At 40.8% G+C, this 15,386-nt stretch overlaps 1 protein-coding gene across 17 annotated transcripts in view; it reads left to right on the top strand.

Annotated features, from left to right (window-relative positions):
• The window catches only part of NFIA (nuclear factor I A), a 245,781-nt gene that overhangs the window by 125,946 nt on the left and 104,449 nt on the right, over positions 1 to 15,386 (top strand). For 13 of the 17 annotated variants that reach the window (XM_071749991.1, XM_071749986.1, XM_071749992.1 and 10 more), the window contains exon 3: positions 8,128 to 8,193. The exons of the other annotated variants lie outside the window; for them this stretch is intronic. In XM_071749991.1, coding sequence (XP_071606092.1) covers positions 8,128 to 8,193 — 66 coding nt within the window. The remainder of the gene's footprint in view (positions 1 to 8,127; positions 8,194 to 15,386) is intronic. 17 annotated transcript variants of the gene reach the window in all.

Here is a 15,386-nt window from a genome sequence, read left to right as displayed (position 1 = left end):
AAATCACTCTGAAGAAATGGATGTAAGTACTGTAAATCATTTTGTGAGGGGGATAAGCAAATTTTCTAGAAGTGAATCTGAGGGTAGAGACTCTAATTAGATTTTTTATTTTGGGGTTTATGGTGATGAAATGTAGGTTAATTTATATTTCCCAGGGATATGAGGGCAGCTCTTGTTGATCCATATGGTTTCTTGTAGCTTTTACATAGGCTGCTTTTTTTTTATTTCCCAAGATTACAGAAACTTAGCAATCCAACTTTGCACATATTTTTTTTCCATTACAAATATCTTTCCCTCCAAATCTGTATAAAAAGACATGAGAAGAATATTGGTCCGCAGCTAGAAATGCCAAGTGTATTTTTAAATGCAGCATAAAAAAAAAAAAATACTGCAGAATTAAACGTTGTGCAGCATGGAAGCTAACATTTTGTGGAGCTGGGCTGCTGAATGAATATGAATTTTTATATCCCTAAGCCACTGATCCAGGTACAACCTGTATCTGTAGGTACCAAAGTGGATTACCGCCTGATAGCCATTCGTTAGCTTAGAGCATGTGCTCTGCCCTTGCCTTGCAGATGTATTAGAAAGATGCTATCTAAGGTAGGAAGGCTGGTGAAAAATATTGATGTGAGACCTATCAGAAAGTAACGTGGTTTCCATTGGCTTCAGCTCAGCTCGGGGAAAATCCTCGAGCCCGTTCCTCCTGCCGTGGCGAAGCGCGGTTGCGCCTGGCTCTCCGCGCCGTGCCCTTAGCTCTAGGATTACGGTTCCTCCCAAGTATCAGAGCCAGAAATTAGAAATTAGTGCTACTGCCGACACTTGCCCGACCCTTCCATTTCACTGTTTCCATAACAGCCACGGAAAAAAAATAGGCCAGCGCTGTCCCTCTCGGTGCGAGCGCTCGGCGCTCGCCGTTGGCACACGCGCTTCCTCCGTGGACGTTGCCACCGCTCGGCAAAGGGCTGGCCAGGCTCTGGCTGTCGTCCTGGTGTCCACCTCCTCGGAGTGGGATGGAGTCCTCGGTGGCCCAGGGTGCTGCTCAGCCAAGCTGGTCGTTTCAGTCTGGGGAGAGAATTAATTTTTGAGTTTGCTCCATGCCTGCTCTGGTGGGCTCTTCCCGGGTGGAGGAGCGGTGGGAAGCGAGAGGGGCCCCGCTGCGGGGTCTTCCTTAAGGCCTTACCTTACTTTTAGACAGTTGTCATTATCTTTGTCTAAAGGTCATGGCTAAATTGAATAAAAGGAAAGCTGTGTGTTCCTGTCGATGCACAATGGCAGTATTGACTTTCCTAATCCAGTTTGCTGAGGGGTGAGAGAATTAAATTAGATATCTAAGCACAGAAATTGAGAGCCTTTGAAAACAAAGATAAGGAGACAGCCTGTATTTTCCTTTTCCTGGGAGCTCTGGGCTCAAGATTTTGCAGGTGTGTCATCTGATCCATGGCTTGCATCGATCAAAACTGTGCCAATGCATATTTAATTAGCAAGGGGACCCTGGATGCATTATGGCCATCATCCCTATATTGAATGGACTGTCAGACTTTCTGAATGCTTCCCCACCCCCCCGCTTCGTTGTTTGGGGAGCTTCTGCATTTTGTCTGAGCAGCTAAAAGTTTCTTTGTTTTTAGCTGGTGATGCATACAGCACCACTGAGGAGAATACAAACAAGTAAAGTCCTAAAGTGTTTATTTTGTCTAGGAAAAAGGGCTGAACCAATTTGAATCCTTTGGGTAAGGGATTTTTGTATCTCTTGGAATTAAAAAAAAAAAAAAAACAACCACAGTCGAATGATGTCTACTTTAAGAATATTTTATTATAACAAATAAAATCTGTGCTGTGGGATTTCTTAAGGAAGCCTTTGATGACAATTTGAATTAAGTCAAAATTAACGTTTGCTACTGCAAAGGAATAAATAGAAAATGTTCCAGAAATGAATCAGTAAGCAGGAATCAAAGGCTGTAAACTGTTTTAAAAACAAACATTTAGAAGTGAATCAAATACTTGTTTGTAATATCAAGGAGCAAATATGGGAATACACAGATTCCCCACATTCTAGGCTATCAAACGATAGCAGTAAATCATTTATGGGCTTGTGAGAACAAAGAAAGTTGATTTAAAATGAAACCATTTTGATAGAGCTTTAGGGTCTCGCAGCCTCCTGGTGAAGTTTCCCATTATGATTTCCTACGAGGAGGAAAGTCGTGGGGAATTTCAGCCTCAAAAAAAAAAAAAAAAAAAAAAAAAAAAAAAAAAAAAAAAAGTAAGTTAGCTGGGGAGTTGTGGAGATCTTTGTTTGCATCTACCTTGGTACAAAGCCGCCCCAGCAGCCTGAGTGTTGCCTGATAAACAGATGTAATACACAAAGTCTGCTTACAATACCAAGCAACAGACTGTGGGCACATGTTTTGGTCTCATTCAAACTCATCAGCATAGTCTAGCTCTAGCTGTTTTGTTGCTAGTCTACTTACGGGGTAGCTTAGTAGCGTCTTTACTGGTGAAGTAACAAGGAGGGTTTTTTTGCCACAAAAGTTTTGTGGCAAGGGCTCATGGGAAAATCATTTGCATACATCTTGTTACAAAGGCTGACTACTTCCTGGCTTAGACAAAGTGTTGCCTGATAAACAGACTTAACACACAAATGTCTGTCTGGAATAAACAACAGCAAGCTTTGATTTACATTTCCATTATCAAAGATAATCTCTTTCCCAGTGTACAGGAATTAAGAGTCCTCGCCTTATAAAAAAAAAACAAAAAAACACAAAAAACCAACAAAACCAAAACCCAAGCTGGCACCACAGGGATTTTACCACTGCAGAACCTTATTTGAGAGCTGCAAGGATGGAGTCTACTTCACAGGGAGGTATGAAATAAACCTGGAAATTTGGTAGGGATCCGTACATGTGTGATGGTGAGGTGGATGATAATGAAGCACTTTGAACTCCCTATAAAAGTTGACTTGAAAGCGATGGCTGAAGTTAAATGGGGAGCCAGGCCTTCCTTAAAAGAAACAGTAGGAGCCACCAAAATAGCCATAAATAATAATGGTAGCATATATGGAGCAATCCCTGCGTGTTTATATTACAATGTATAATGAAGGGAAAGTAAGTGTAAAAAAGCCCTAAGTCCTGGTGCTGGTTTCTGTCTGTAAATCCCTTAAGCTCACCACGTAAGACTGTATGTCAAGGACTATGATTTAGATTATTTTTTTTTTAAACCTGATAAATCTTTGGTAGAGTCCATGCCCAAAATTCTAGATGAAAAATTTATTGCATGAACACAACCCAGCCGTATAAATATTTTATTACAAATAGGACTCTAAAACTTGAATAAAATATGTCAGTTTATTATACAATATTCCCTCCCTCCCCTCAAAAAAAAAAAACCAACAAAAAAACAAAACCCATTATACGAATGGAAAATTTAAGCTGTGCACTTCTGTGGTGCCCCTGCGAGGTGCTGGGCTGGCAGAGGAGCAGAGGGACCTGCTTTATTTAGCTGCAGAGCAGGCTCAGCATGGGCAGCAGCAGCACAGCCTGGATCATCTGGCATTGCCCGTCATTTTTTTTTTTTTTTTTTGGATGCGGGGATCACCTTTGCTGTTTAGAGGATAGATGCATCTGCACCTGAGTTAGCAACCTGGCTGCTGGCTTCAGGCAGGGGCTGGCTCTGTAAAGCCAGAGGTAAAAGAAGTAAAGAGGTAAAAAAGTCATCTTGACACCCGGTCATTCCCTTGGGGCAGGCCAGCAGGCAATAAGGTCGGTCCCTGTAGGTCAGTGCCACCCCAGGCTGGATTCAACACACCCTGGGAAACAAAGCATGGGGACACAGTGCTAGAGCTCCAGAGAGTGTCCAGTTTCTCCACAGCCAAGTAGCCATGAAGTGGTTTAGCACCGGGAAGTGCCATCCATGTCACTCGAAGTGGGATATTTTTGGTGGGGGAGCATAACTTTTCACTGTCTGTGTCACGGTCTACAAAAAAAGGAACAACATTGTCAGTCCTGTTGACATTGGTCCTGTCCACGGGCCAGACTTTCCTGGGAAGGTTTTATTCTTTCCAAACAATGGAGTGCTCCCTTCCAGTGCCGTGAGCCTTGCTTCCACGCAGCCGTCGTGCAGCCCGGCTGGAGCTGTGCTCCTGCTGCAGCTGAAAAGGAAAAACACATATTGCAAAGTCCAGGGTTTCCATCCTGGAGGTGAAGGTCCTTGTCTGCTTTTTGTCTGGAGATCAGGCAGACCTGGGGTCTCAGGCATAACGACCTCTGTGTGCTGGGGTAGCATAAGCTTAAGGAACAGATGCAAAGAGGAACAGAGAAGTAGGAAATGCTACTTCAGAAAAACTAACCTGTTCTGTTGTTGGTTGTTCTGTGTCCCTTAGTCATGGTTGGTACTTGGAAGTAGAGAGTAAAATAGCTTCAACGTGCATTTTGTCCTGTTTCACTGCGAGGTGGAATGTTGATACCAGATCTCCTTGAGCTTCTCTTGACCAGCAACCTTGACTCCAGTGTAAATATTCACACTAACTCCAGCTAGTTCAGGGTTAAAAATTCCAACCACTAACTTTTCTTTAACTAAAAAAGCCCCCAAGTAAAACCCATTGTGCTATTCAAGGTTAAGCTTCCTTAAATATAAAACTAGATTCCTTGGTGGCTTTTATTTTATTTATTTATTTTTAAAATCTGCGATCTTAATAGTGGTTCCTCACTATAATATTTCCAACTCCATCTGAAATCATTTAAATCCTCCCCTTAATAACATGCACTTTATTGTAATACACAGATTCTTTGGCTTCCTACCAGCCTTAGCTTAAGGCACCAATGAAACTCGTTGCCACAGGGGGCCGTGGATTCAAGAGGGGCTCGCATCTACTGTATATTTTGTTTTGTATGTTTTCCAATGGCTCTAATTATTGCAGGTGGTAGAATTTAACTGGCAGTGTTGTTGCTAAAGAAAATAGGCATAAAGTGTATACTGTTTTGAAGAGTGGCTATCAAATATATAGAAAAGAGAAAATCAAATGAATTGTTAAACTGCTCTATAGTAAGTGATTTCATTGATTTAATGCAAATGCTTATGAAAACGATCTTCCATTTATATCAATTATGTATGGGCAAAAATTAATTTATTCCTACGGTCACCTGTTTGGCTAACTGACTCAGCAGGACAGACATTCCTCCTCCCGTTGTAGCCGAGCCCGCAAAAACACTAAACATTCAGAAAACTGGAATTTTAAAGTTTCCACGTGCAAAACAACAAAAAAAGCCCCGACAGGAGTTACTGCCAACTGCTGAAAAAGCAGAGAGCGAGCGGTGGAGGCTGAGCAAGACTCTCTGGTCCTAGGCAAGACTGTAAAATACAACGGCTCTGATTTTGCCAATCTCTTAACCATGTGGCGGCACATTTATATGTACCCGATCATCTGCGGCATCTGAATAAAATCAGGGAAGCAAAATTCTGCATATAAACATTTTGGCTAAGTGCCTTAACTCAGTCTTCTTATCTGGGGTTTCCACAAGATGCCACCTTGCATAACAATGCTGAGCATACGCTTGCCCAGGACATGTTTTCGGTAGCCTCCTGTGATCTCTACCGCGGTACGGATTGGTTTTAATTCTACCTTCTCCTGCATTTTGTGGCCCCGTGCTTCTCCATGAAGAATAGTGCTTAAAGCCTTTGCCTTTTTTCCTTTTAATTAGTATTTGATTTCATCTGAAAGGGGTGGGTTGCAGGAAAAAAAAAGAGGGAGGAAAAACTGTTTTTGCAGTAGGCAGAGTAATAAAGGGAGAAAAGTTAAGATTCCGTATGCCATCCTCTTGTGCCACTAGCTTTGGTGTTGGAAAAACAGCACTCAGCACAAACAAAAGTACTTTGTTTCTCAAAATCCAGGAGCAGCTCCCACTCTGTGAGCTGCCCAACGTCTGCAGGGCTGTGCTTGGGGGCGAGGTGCCAGCCTGGGGGCTGCCACCCAGCCCAGCTCCTGCCACTGCCACCCAACTCTCGTCCCTCTCGCCGCTTCTCCTTGTCCAGGTGAATTCTGAAAGGGAAAAACGTGCTGCCAGTCCTGTATTTCTGCAGTAACTTGTTCAAAGATAGAAATTTCTATGGAATCCTGACCCCATTTCTTTAAATATAAAGCCCCAATGCTGACTGAAGCTTGGCTTGTTGGGGGAAAAAAAAAACCTAAATAAAAAAAAACCAAAAGCCTACTGCCTGCTCTGTAAAGTGAAACCCGTGTTGACTTTGAATGTTTAACTGAATATTTTACATTCCTAATATTTTACTTTTGTTTCTACCTTTGTGGTATTGGAAACATGAAACTTCTTGCCAAAATCTAGTGTCCAGAATGTAACAGCAGTGTGGATATTAGCTGGTAATCTGTCTGCTGTCGCTGGTTCTAGCTTCAGTTAGAGATGGCTTAGAAGATCAATATTTAAAACAAAAATGCTGAAGTCAGAATATTTTTTTCCACTGAGCTTTGTTGGACAATTTATTAAAATTAATAAATACAAAAAAGAGGAAATTGATTCAGAACACAGTGGGAAATATACCACTTTTTAGGGGAATTCTATTGATTTTGAACAGAAGTATGAGGATTGAAGCTTCTTTTGCTAAATATTCTTAATGTTTATATCCAGAAATTTATCAAAATTTGGTTTGTGAGCACTTTTTTTTATGTGTAGTTTTTAATTTATACAAGATTGTCCTCTAAGCTTCTGAATGATACCTAATGTATACAGTCAGCAGGTAAAAAAAAAAAAAAAAAAAAAAATTTGAATATTTAAAATAGGCATTTTCGTTATAGTGTTCTGCGGTAATTAAAATCTTCATTTGCTTAAAAGCAAGGAACCTTTTTAAAGCAATAAATTAGCATTGCTTGACCCAAGGTCACTAGTAGTACTGCTTCTTCCAGCGCTATTAATACCTCAAAGAAAAAGAAGGGGTGGTGTTATCACTTTGTTGCAGTAGAAGTAAGATTTTCAATTTAATCACAGTTAAGTGTCATGACCTTTTGATCTTGCATTGACTTCTCCCTGAAATGTGGTCAGATTTCAGACAGCTAATTCTAAACTCTGCAAAGTCAAGGTGGAGTCAGAAAATCACGACTGGGGGTGGTTTTCATGCAGTAGCAAGTGGTTTCAGTTCCTAACTTTTGTTCCACAGCAGAAAACTTTTTTAGTGGGATCAAAAAAGTACAGAACTATTTGTGGGGGGAAAAAAAAAAATCTATTTGAATTAATTGCAAAAAGAGTAACTTGAGGGATTTTTTTAAAAAAATATTTTCTTCACACAGGTAAAAGAACTTTTTTCCACCAATTCATAGCGATAGGAATAATTAAGAAAAATACCATTTGACTAAGCTTCTCCTAAGAATAATTTTTGAACCAAAGAGCAATCACCTTCACATAAACTCAAGTTAATAACGTGTAAAAAGTGCAAACCACTCATATTTACACATTTGCTTTTATAGATCACTTTATTATTTTAGGCAAATAAATTGTGTTCATTGGAGAGCGTTAGCTGGGAGTTTGTAGGACCCATTATTTGCACAAGTTCTGGAGCAGTTCATCCAGTGTCTGGTCTCATTTATGCCACAGCAAACCAGGGGCAACGCCGTACACTTCAGTGATCCCGTAGTACTGTAACCACTCCAAAAGTGTGACAAGAATCAGCTCTTCCATCAGTTTTACAGATTTTGTTCCAGAAATGTGTAGACAACCATCTCCACGACTTTGTAGTGTTGCTTAGTTACCTTTATATGCCTGCTTGAAAATATGTTTTGAGACTTTACTATGTGTTGGATTAAGGCTCTGGTTTGTATACAACATAGAGGCTGCATTATAAAAAACATGTAGGAGAGCAGTTTAAATATTCCTTCTCTAAAAAAGAAGGATTCTCAAAGCTTAATTTATGCTAACACACACCAAGCACTCTGTGTAGTGCTGTAAACAAGATTCCCTTTTTTTTTTTTCCTAGCAAAAACATTACCTAGGCACGGGACTTTTCCATTATCATGTCCTAGTGCAACACTCCTGTCCTCAGTTTGTACTCTCAGCCTTTTGAGGAAGTCTGGCGCCTCTGATCTATTTTCCACAGCAGACCCTGTAATTTTTGGCTGTATTTTATGTTTTTCAGATTCAAGTCAATCTGAAAGTCCCAGCCAGCCAAGTGAAGCTGATATTAAGGACCAGCCAGAAAATGGTAAGTTCTTACCTGCTGCTCCTGCTTTGGGATATTAAAACAGCCCCTATATTTATAAATATTTTTTTCCTATGTCTCAAAAAATTATTCAGAATAATAGACATGGGATAGCTACAAATAGGTTGTGTACTCTCCTCATAGTTAAAATGCTACTCTTTCACTAACTTAAGGTAGCATTTGTTTCTCCAGTCCTGGAGAGAGACATTTTTTCTTTTTCCTTTAAAAATAATTTTAATTAGGGAGATGCCATTAAAGAGCCTGCTGTATGCAACCCTTATCCTTATTCCTCCATAGCAAAGGCTTTCAGTCCCTGGGCCATGAGTCATGACCCCCTAGGGGTGTGTGCTTCATCGCTTTCATTTTTATCTGTCTGCTTTTAACTTCATATTTTTTATTGATGCTCTCACATGTCACACTGGAGTGCCTAACTTGGGGTATGTGACCAGCCAGGATTTCAGAGTGCAGGATCTCAGGCAGTCCCACGAAACAAAATGGTTGCTTTGAAATGCACTTCTGCAGACCCCTTCTCTACTGCAAAAATCTGCTAAAAAAACCTGAGCAGCAACACTCCCAAACATTGCAGCTTCAGGGCAGGACTGAAATGAGTATAAATACCTACAAATACCTATCAATACCAGCTATAAATACCTATCAATACCCCAGGCAGGTACCCACTGCAGGGCTGATATGGGTGCTACTGGTTGTGTTCTTTTACCAATGTGCTTTAAGGGTTGTAGATACTCTGAGTAGGCAGGGCATGGAGATTCAACTAGAGCTTGTTACTCCTTCATCTCTGTAGCTTTGGAATCCCACTGTTTCAGGTGGCAGAGGCTTGGATTTATTTGGAAGTAACAAGAGAACTGTGACTTTTGGGAACATTAATATTTTTTTGAACTGGGAGAGTTTTAAAGTAGAAGCAATAGCTTCTACTGAATCAATGGCTTCTGCTGTAGAGCAGCCTGAAAAAAAATCATTCCATTTTAGGGAATTTCTGTCGGGAATGTATGTGAAAGGATAAATAGGTGTGTAAGGAAACAGCTTCTCTTTTTTGTGTTTCAGTAAGCTAGACCTCGGCAATTTTTGTTTGGCCTGTCGGCAACTGAGTTTTCTTTTGTTTCACTGCTTTCATTTAGGACTTAGAAACAGTATCTCCCAAAAGTGAAAGTGATTATTATTACCAGTTTTTCTTGAGTTCTTTTTATCCATAACAAGTTGGAGGTTTTTTTAAGACCTAAATGTAGAGGGGGAAGTCTGCTGTACCGGGACCTGGGATGCATTCATGGAAAAGAATTTGCGTGAAGGGTTTTGTGCCTCTCTCACCATTTTTGGGACATTTAAATCCATCTCGTGTGAAAATACTGTATCTTATAATAATAATAATACAAACATGATTGCCCTTTCACAGAGCAGCTAACTGGTTGAGCCTCAAATCTTTTGCAGTGTGTCCCTACAGTTGTGTGTATGTTCAGCATGGGTTTTTGGGGGCTTCATTAGCAACTGAGCAAAGGTTGAAGGGCTGTGTTCACATCCAGACTGCATCCAGGTTTTAAATAGCAGAGAGAATTAAAGGAAGAGGTTTAGGTGCCTACAAAACTTTAAAATCTAAGCATGCATCATAGGACATAGGGCTGATTGGGCTGGTAATATTTTGGCTTTTGGGGTTCCTTTATTTTCCTCCCATCGAAATATGAAAGGTTTCATATTTTGATAGGTTTTGTGCTGCTCATCTCTAAACATTTGTCTGCGAAAACATTTCTGTTGTTTCTGAAAGACAGTGCCTAATTTCCCTTATCAATCCTGTTCACAGAAATTCTAATTTGTAGCCAAAGGATTGCAAGGTTAAGAGAAGAACTGACTAAACTGTGATTTTTGTTCTGCCAATTCTGGTTTGTTGTTTTTTTTTTTTCTTGTGGGGAATATGTTGCCTATGTTTATTAAAACATATTATAATTTAGAATGCATTAAGCACCAAGCATGTTATTACTTCATGTTTAGATAATATTCTTCCACAGTTATTAGACCCCACAGTTCTTCTTACCCTGCAGTCCTACGGTAGCCTGTTACTCAAAACCACCCCGAAAAGCAGCAATATCAGTGTTAAATAATGTAAAATCTGTAAGAGCCTAGTGAAACTAAATATCTCTGATTTGGAGCCTGAGTCTTGCTTGTAAAAGAAGCTTTTAGTGAATTCTTGGAACTTTACTGGTGACCCTCAAAAGGTACTTTTTTTTTTTTTAATTAAACAGGAAAAGGATTTTGCTTTTTCTCAGTTTTACTAAAAGGTATTTTTCCCCACCACAGCAGAAATCTCCTAACTGATTCCACTCCCTTTGCAGTGCCTGTGTGGGAGATTTTCTTTCCAAAGGTGTCTAAGGCCTTAAAGGGGTTTCTCCCTCTGGGCAGAAGCTGGGCTGGTTCTCAGCACACAACCCCCAGCCCGCAGTGTACCCAGGGTGTAGATCAACACAGATCTGCAGCCCTTATCTACTGAACGTGAGGATGAAAGCAAAACTGTAGCCTTTAGAAAATGAAAAACTGCACGCACAGAAACGGACACAATAAATCATATTAACTGCGTTGTTCTACGCTTGCTGTAGACCCAGATCCACAGGGCCTGATCCAAATCCCTCCGGAGTCAATGGGAGTCTCGTAATTGATTTTACTGAGAGTGGGTATGAGCCCACACAGAGAGGAATATTTAAAAAAAAAAAAAAAAAAATTAAAAAATCAAAGTAAAATAGTACTGGGAATAATCTTATTCCCACTGATGCTAACAGCAGAATGACCAGAATGAGGGCAGCCTTGGAATTGTTTTGCATGTGTTTCTGGAAGGCACAAAGAACTGTATCGATTAAGCACTACCTTTTACATGCATGCATTCCTTCATTTTAAAAGAATAAATCTTTAAAGGCCTTGTGAGGGTTATACAGCCTCTCTACTTGCCTGTTAATATCCTTTCTGTTCCACTCCATAAATTCTAGAGCTATTTATTATACACATATATTTTGCATACCTTGAGTAATGTAGGTTCAAAAGGGTCAACTATACAGCCCTGAAAAAGAAGGCCTCCTACTACAAATTTTAATTTATCATTTTAAATTGTACATGTTATTTTGAAAAGCCTGTATGTCTAACCTTCATTAAAGTGAAGTTCATGGGAAGAAAAGCTTTTCTTTATTACAACCTCCTCTTTTTTTTCTCGAGGGCTTTAAAGTTGCATTTTTTGGAGCAGAATCAGCACAAACAGGGAAGATGGTGAAATCTTCTACTCTCAGTTGTGGCTCTCACACCAATTCTGGACTTTTCTTCAGCCACAACAGTTTTCAGGCATCACTTTCCCAGTCGCTACTGAAAAAATTTACAGAAATTTTAAACCTTTTTTTTTTTTTTTTGAGAGAGAGAGCGATCCAGTATGATGGTCATGAAAAGCAAACACACAGACCAGACAGGGCTTGTTTGTGCTTGCTTGGTCCAAAGGTCCAGATGTCTTGTCCTAGTACCAGGGGTACAGCTAACATGTAACTGAATGGTGTGGATGGTACACGGGTCCTTTAGCATGGAAAAAGCTACTTGAGGAGAAGAAGGAAACACAGAATTTGTCTGTTTTTGATATGTGGGTGAGGAAGTTTGCAGGCGGGATCATGAAAGAGGCCGGCAACTTTGTTTGAAAGGCAGGAGCATGTTCTGATGTCCTGATATTTTGCTCAAACGAGGTGGTTTTTTTTCTCTGACCAGCTGGGTGGAACACCCGTGTGGAAAATTCCCCACTTTTGTAGTTGCCTAATGGTATGTAAAAGCTTCATTTCAGTTGGCACCGCAAAGCGATTTTGCAATTCACCCAATAAAAAAAAAAAAAAAAAAAGAAAAAAAAAAGAAGGAAAAAAAAAAAAAAAAGGGAAGGGTTATTGATTTTAAAAGCACTTGGTAAATGCACTAGTTTGGTGTTGTGTTTTATAAACAAAGTACTTTTCAGTGAACTGGGGATGACAAAATGGTTATTCTGATGTAGTGAAGTGACTGCATGCCTGGGGATCAGCAACAACTGAATGCCCGGCTCAGCACTGCCCTGGACTCTCTCTAGGGCTTTTATTCTCTCAGCTATTGCATAGATTTTCTTTTAGCAAGTAGGATTATTTTAAACTTTCGTAGGGAAACTTTTCAGTCTTTTTGTCTGCAATCTGGGGGGATATTTGTGATTGTAGCCTTCAGAGCTTCATAGCATATTAAAAGCCAGACCCTCTGCTCCAGCAGGAGTTTCACTCTGGAGGAAGGCGAGGAGATTGTAGCACAAACTGGTTAATAATTGTGGTGCAGCACTGTGTTACTGCTGTCAGTTAAATGGATGTCAGACATCCACCAGGCAGTGTTTGTGTTTGATGTGGTAGTACTGGCAAATTAGTAACTGCAGCGTGAAGGTACACACAGAGTGTGCTGTGTACAGCAGAGGAACGCTGTGTCATTTTTCCGCAGACAACTGATGCCTCTCGAGCGTGTGGGACTGAGATTTGGGCACTCCAAGTTGGTAGCACACCACTTCAGTCGTAGATTAGCAAATTCTTTTTAGAGAAGTTGGTAAATTCTCCCATTTCAAGTGAGCGGGACGGCTCTCGTTAATACAGCTGATTACAAACGTATGCCAAATCCATTGCTCAAGCAATTTTTGTTGGGGGAGAGAGGCATTTATCTAAAAAATAAAAATGTTTAAACCAAATGCTTTTTAGTTTTAATGTATTCTTGCTGCTTTGAGCTGCAAGTACCTTAACAGCACTGCAGGAAATGAAGGCACGTTGTTCTTTGGAACATTTAAAAAAAAAAAAAAAAAGAAAAGAAAAAAGAAAAACAATGATGTACCGTAACTCACAGAACTCGTTTTTCAACCCTGCAGTAATTACACTGGACTTGTAAATATCATCTGTGAATTCTTTGCTTAAGTAGGGCTGGACTTGAGTATCAAACCTTTAAAAAAAAAAACCTTGAAGTATATGCTTACTTTTCCATGCCTAAAAACCTAAAGGAAGAAATTCTGGTCCTCAAGCTGGGGGGAACGGGAAGGCAATAGTGGGAACATAAGCAAAGAGAAGTTTCTTTTTCTTCTTCTCCAGGCAAGGCTGGTCATGGCAAGCATAATACAGCTTTGGCTGCAGGGAAGGAGGGGATTATGTACAACCTGGTAAAATGCAAAAGCAGCTTGTGGAACGACCTCTCTGCCTTAACTAGCAGGCTACAGAGTCCAGCTCTTTTTTTGTATGCTTTCTTTCTGGTTCCAAAATCTGGCAATCTTGTTTCTGCAGGGGGGTAGCTTCAGCTGTGGTAGCAGTGTCTGCACTGCTCTTGGACACAGAGCAAACCCTCCCCTCTCAGACTGATCCAGGCATCAAACCTATCTGTTCTTTGTTCTTGACCCCACTGCTCAACTAGACTGTAAGTTCAGTGGTAGCTGAGAGACCTCCCGTTCCTTTGACTGACAAATTTTTAACTAGTGAAACCAGGCTGTCTTTCAAGGCCATCCCTTCTTCTCAGGCCAACCACTTCAGGTGGAGGCAGGCTGCCTCCTGGGCTGAGCTGGAACTGCATTTGATGCCAAATCTTTCCAGTGGTGTCTGGAGGGTTCATGCTGTCTTTGGGTGGACCTCTTAATTCCCACCTCAGGAGTGCACATCGGGAAGCTGCTCTCTGAACCCACAATGCTGAAGCTGGAACTGTTAGTAGGGACTGTGGTCTCAGATGACTGACATTCCTGAAACACCTCATTTGCAGCAGATAACCAAGCCTTGCAGAGAAAGTTTTCTATCAGTTACAGCTGCAAACAGGCTACTATAGTGATGGCAGCTTTTATTAGTGTTTGTGTTGAAGGGATCATTTGCATCAGAATCTTACAAATGCAAGAAGACTCTCCTCTCTTGTTTACTGAGCAACACTGAGGAGTTATCACAGCCTGGGGGACTAATCTAAAATTAACTTCGCTTCAGAAAAAGCTTTCAAAAAAAATAAAGAAAAAAAAAAACCAAAAAAAACCCTTTAGCATTTTCAATAAGGAAGCTCAGAGCTGGCGCTGAAGTCAAAGCTCCTGGCGATGTCAGCTTGTTTGCACCTCTGTAACTTGCCAGGACCAAATTCTGAACGGATTTGCACCCGTATGGATCACGTTGTCTGCTGGGAACAGCAATGGGGAACTTTGTCCAGGCTTGAAAGCTCTGGCCAGGCAGGGGAGCCCTGGTGGGCCTGGTCTCTTCTGTCCAACTCTAGGTTGGACAGAATCTGCTGTTGACTCTTACCCTGACAAAGCTGATGAAGGTCTGATGGGGTCCAACCTGTGTTTCATCACCCTCTGAGAGGGACTGTGTGTAGGCAGTTCTGAGAGCCAGCATTTCCCAAAGAAACAAAAGCAGATATGTCTGGTTATAAATTTAACTTACGTGTGATTTAGTCTTGCATTTTTCCATCTTATTTCATTACAAATAGATTCCAACAAGAACTAGAAATACAGTATTTTAACTGTAACAGTCTAGAGCTGAAACTTTGCAGAATCCAGCTGTATTTCCCAGCCAGTTTCACAACTGTCGTGAAGAGGAGTCTGAATAATTAGGAAAGAAAACACCATTTTCCCCTACGTTACCATATTTTTCACTGAGACTCTCACTCGAAGTCAAATGATTTAGTGGTCCAGATTGCAAGGCATAGTTACAGTATTTCCAGGATTTAGCAGGTCTTTTCTAGGCTCAGGATTCAGCCTGCCTATCAGTAGCTGGCACTCTCTTGAGGGGACCCTGTGATGGCAACAGCAAAGGGTGTTGACTGTCAATCGGACGAGGTACACGGTTGTCAGTCAGGGTCAGTTCTGCAGCCTCTGCTGGGGCCCAGTGAAGAACTTTTCCCACCAGTGACCCTCTGGGGTTGGAGACCTGAGGATTGACAGAGGACTTCAGTTTTCACTGCTGCTAACCATTAACCTTCACAAGCAAAGCATTCCCACAAAAAAAAAAAAAAATCATCCAAGGCGAGTGTGACAGGAAATATTCAAAGCATGAAATGAATGCTTGTAGCATGACAAAGCAGTGCTTGAAGTACATGAAATGTTCATTAGGCTTGGAGTGGCTGAATGCTGCAAAAGAAAGAGAAATAAGAATGTAGCTAGAGTATATATTTTTTGTTTCTCCATATGTGTGCAGAGGAAAAGGCAATGAACCTTCCCA

This window comes from Heliangelus exortis, chromosome 8, assembly GCF_036169615.1.
Source record: "Heliangelus exortis chromosome 8, bHelExo1.hap1, whole genome shotgun sequence".
In the NCBI taxonomy this organism is placed as follows: Eukaryota; Metazoa; Chordata; class Aves; order Apodiformes; family Trochilidae; genus Heliangelus; species Heliangelus exortis.
The sequence above is the reverse complement of the archived record's forward strand: the minus strand, read 5'-3'. Positions and strand labels throughout refer to the sequence as shown.